Genomic DNA, 1,047 nt, shown 5'->3' with positions numbered 1-1,047 from the left:
GGGGGGGCATTGAAGACATTCGGAAGTCAGGCTGGACAGGGATGAATCATTGACGGATTAGTTGTATAGTCCCTGGAAAGCTTTGAGTCTCCGTAAGTTGTGAATTGGGTCAGCGGGAAGAGAGAGAACTACTTTGGCGCTGTTGTCAAGGCCACAAGAAAACTTGTGATTAGTTCAAAGCGTTTTGCATTTCTCAGGTAAACGTAAAGTCAACGTTTAAAATGCAAAGAGTAATGTTGTATAATACGGTGAAAATGGTACAGTTTCTGTCGACATATCGCGACATGCTACGGTGAACCAAGTATCGAAAGTAAGCAATGAAATGTACAAACAGCATTACTGATAATTTTCCGAGAAAAAAGCTTATTTGATCTTTTATTTAGATTAGTCTAGATCTACTAAACTTTGGACTTTTCTGCACAAACCTGGGCACCTAAGTTGTTGCCGCACTTGCCAACTTGAAGATGGACAATCTCTCTCATGATTACTGACTGTTGTTGATGACAACGTTCACCAATAACTGTCTCTACCTGGCACAATGTCGCCACCCCTGCCCCAACGTTGCGATGTCCACAGTTTCATGAACGTTGTCAGACCATCACGGGATGCCCCCTGCCAAGACAAGGATCCACACGAAGGCTGTGGAATACTGCTGATGAACAGACGCCTTTCCCGAGCACCGATTTGCACTTTATGACAACATATAAGAAGGAAATATTTTATAATGTGGCCACTGTACGAGAGAGGTGCGCATTTCGTTTTAAATTAATGTTGCAACTGATTTTTAAAAGCTGTTGTTGTTGTTGTTGCTGTTGAGGTTATTGTTGTAGTTGTCGTTGTTGTTGGTGTTGTTGCTGATGCTGTTGTTGTTGTTGTAGTTGTTGTTGTTGTTGTTGGTGGTGGTGGTGGTGGTGGTGGTGGTGGTGGTGCTGTTAATTTTGGTGGGGGTAGGGAAGTGACAGTGATGTAATGTTGCCATTTTTTTCATGGAGATGGGGATGGGGAAGTAGGTTGCTCTTCACCAATTTAAAAAGATAATTATGAAAG

At 42.5% G+C, this 1,047-nt stretch overlaps 1 protein-coding gene across 1 annotated transcript in view; it reads right to left on the bottom strand.

Annotated features, from left to right (window-relative positions):
• Positions 1-640, bottom strand: part of LOC101850471 (tubulin beta chain) — a gene marked incomplete in the record, with an annotated part of 10,500 nt that extends 9,860 nt beyond the window's left edge. Inside the window, 1 exon segment of the mRNA XM_013081396.2 lies at positions 426-640. Coding sequence (XP_012936850.1) covers positions 426-482 — 57 coding nt within the window.
• Positions 641-1,047: the final 407 nt, after the last annotated feature.

The sequence above is a fragment of the Aplysia californica genome, unplaced genomic scaffold (genome assembly GCF_000002075.1).
Source record: "Aplysia californica isolate F4 #8 unplaced genomic scaffold, AplCal3.0 scaffold00129, whole genome shotgun sequence".
NCBI lineage: Eukaryota > Metazoa > Mollusca > Gastropoda > Aplysiida > Aplysiidae > Aplysia > Aplysia californica.
Note: the sequence above shows the minus strand (reverse complement) of the source record. Positions and strands in the feature narration are given on the sequence as shown.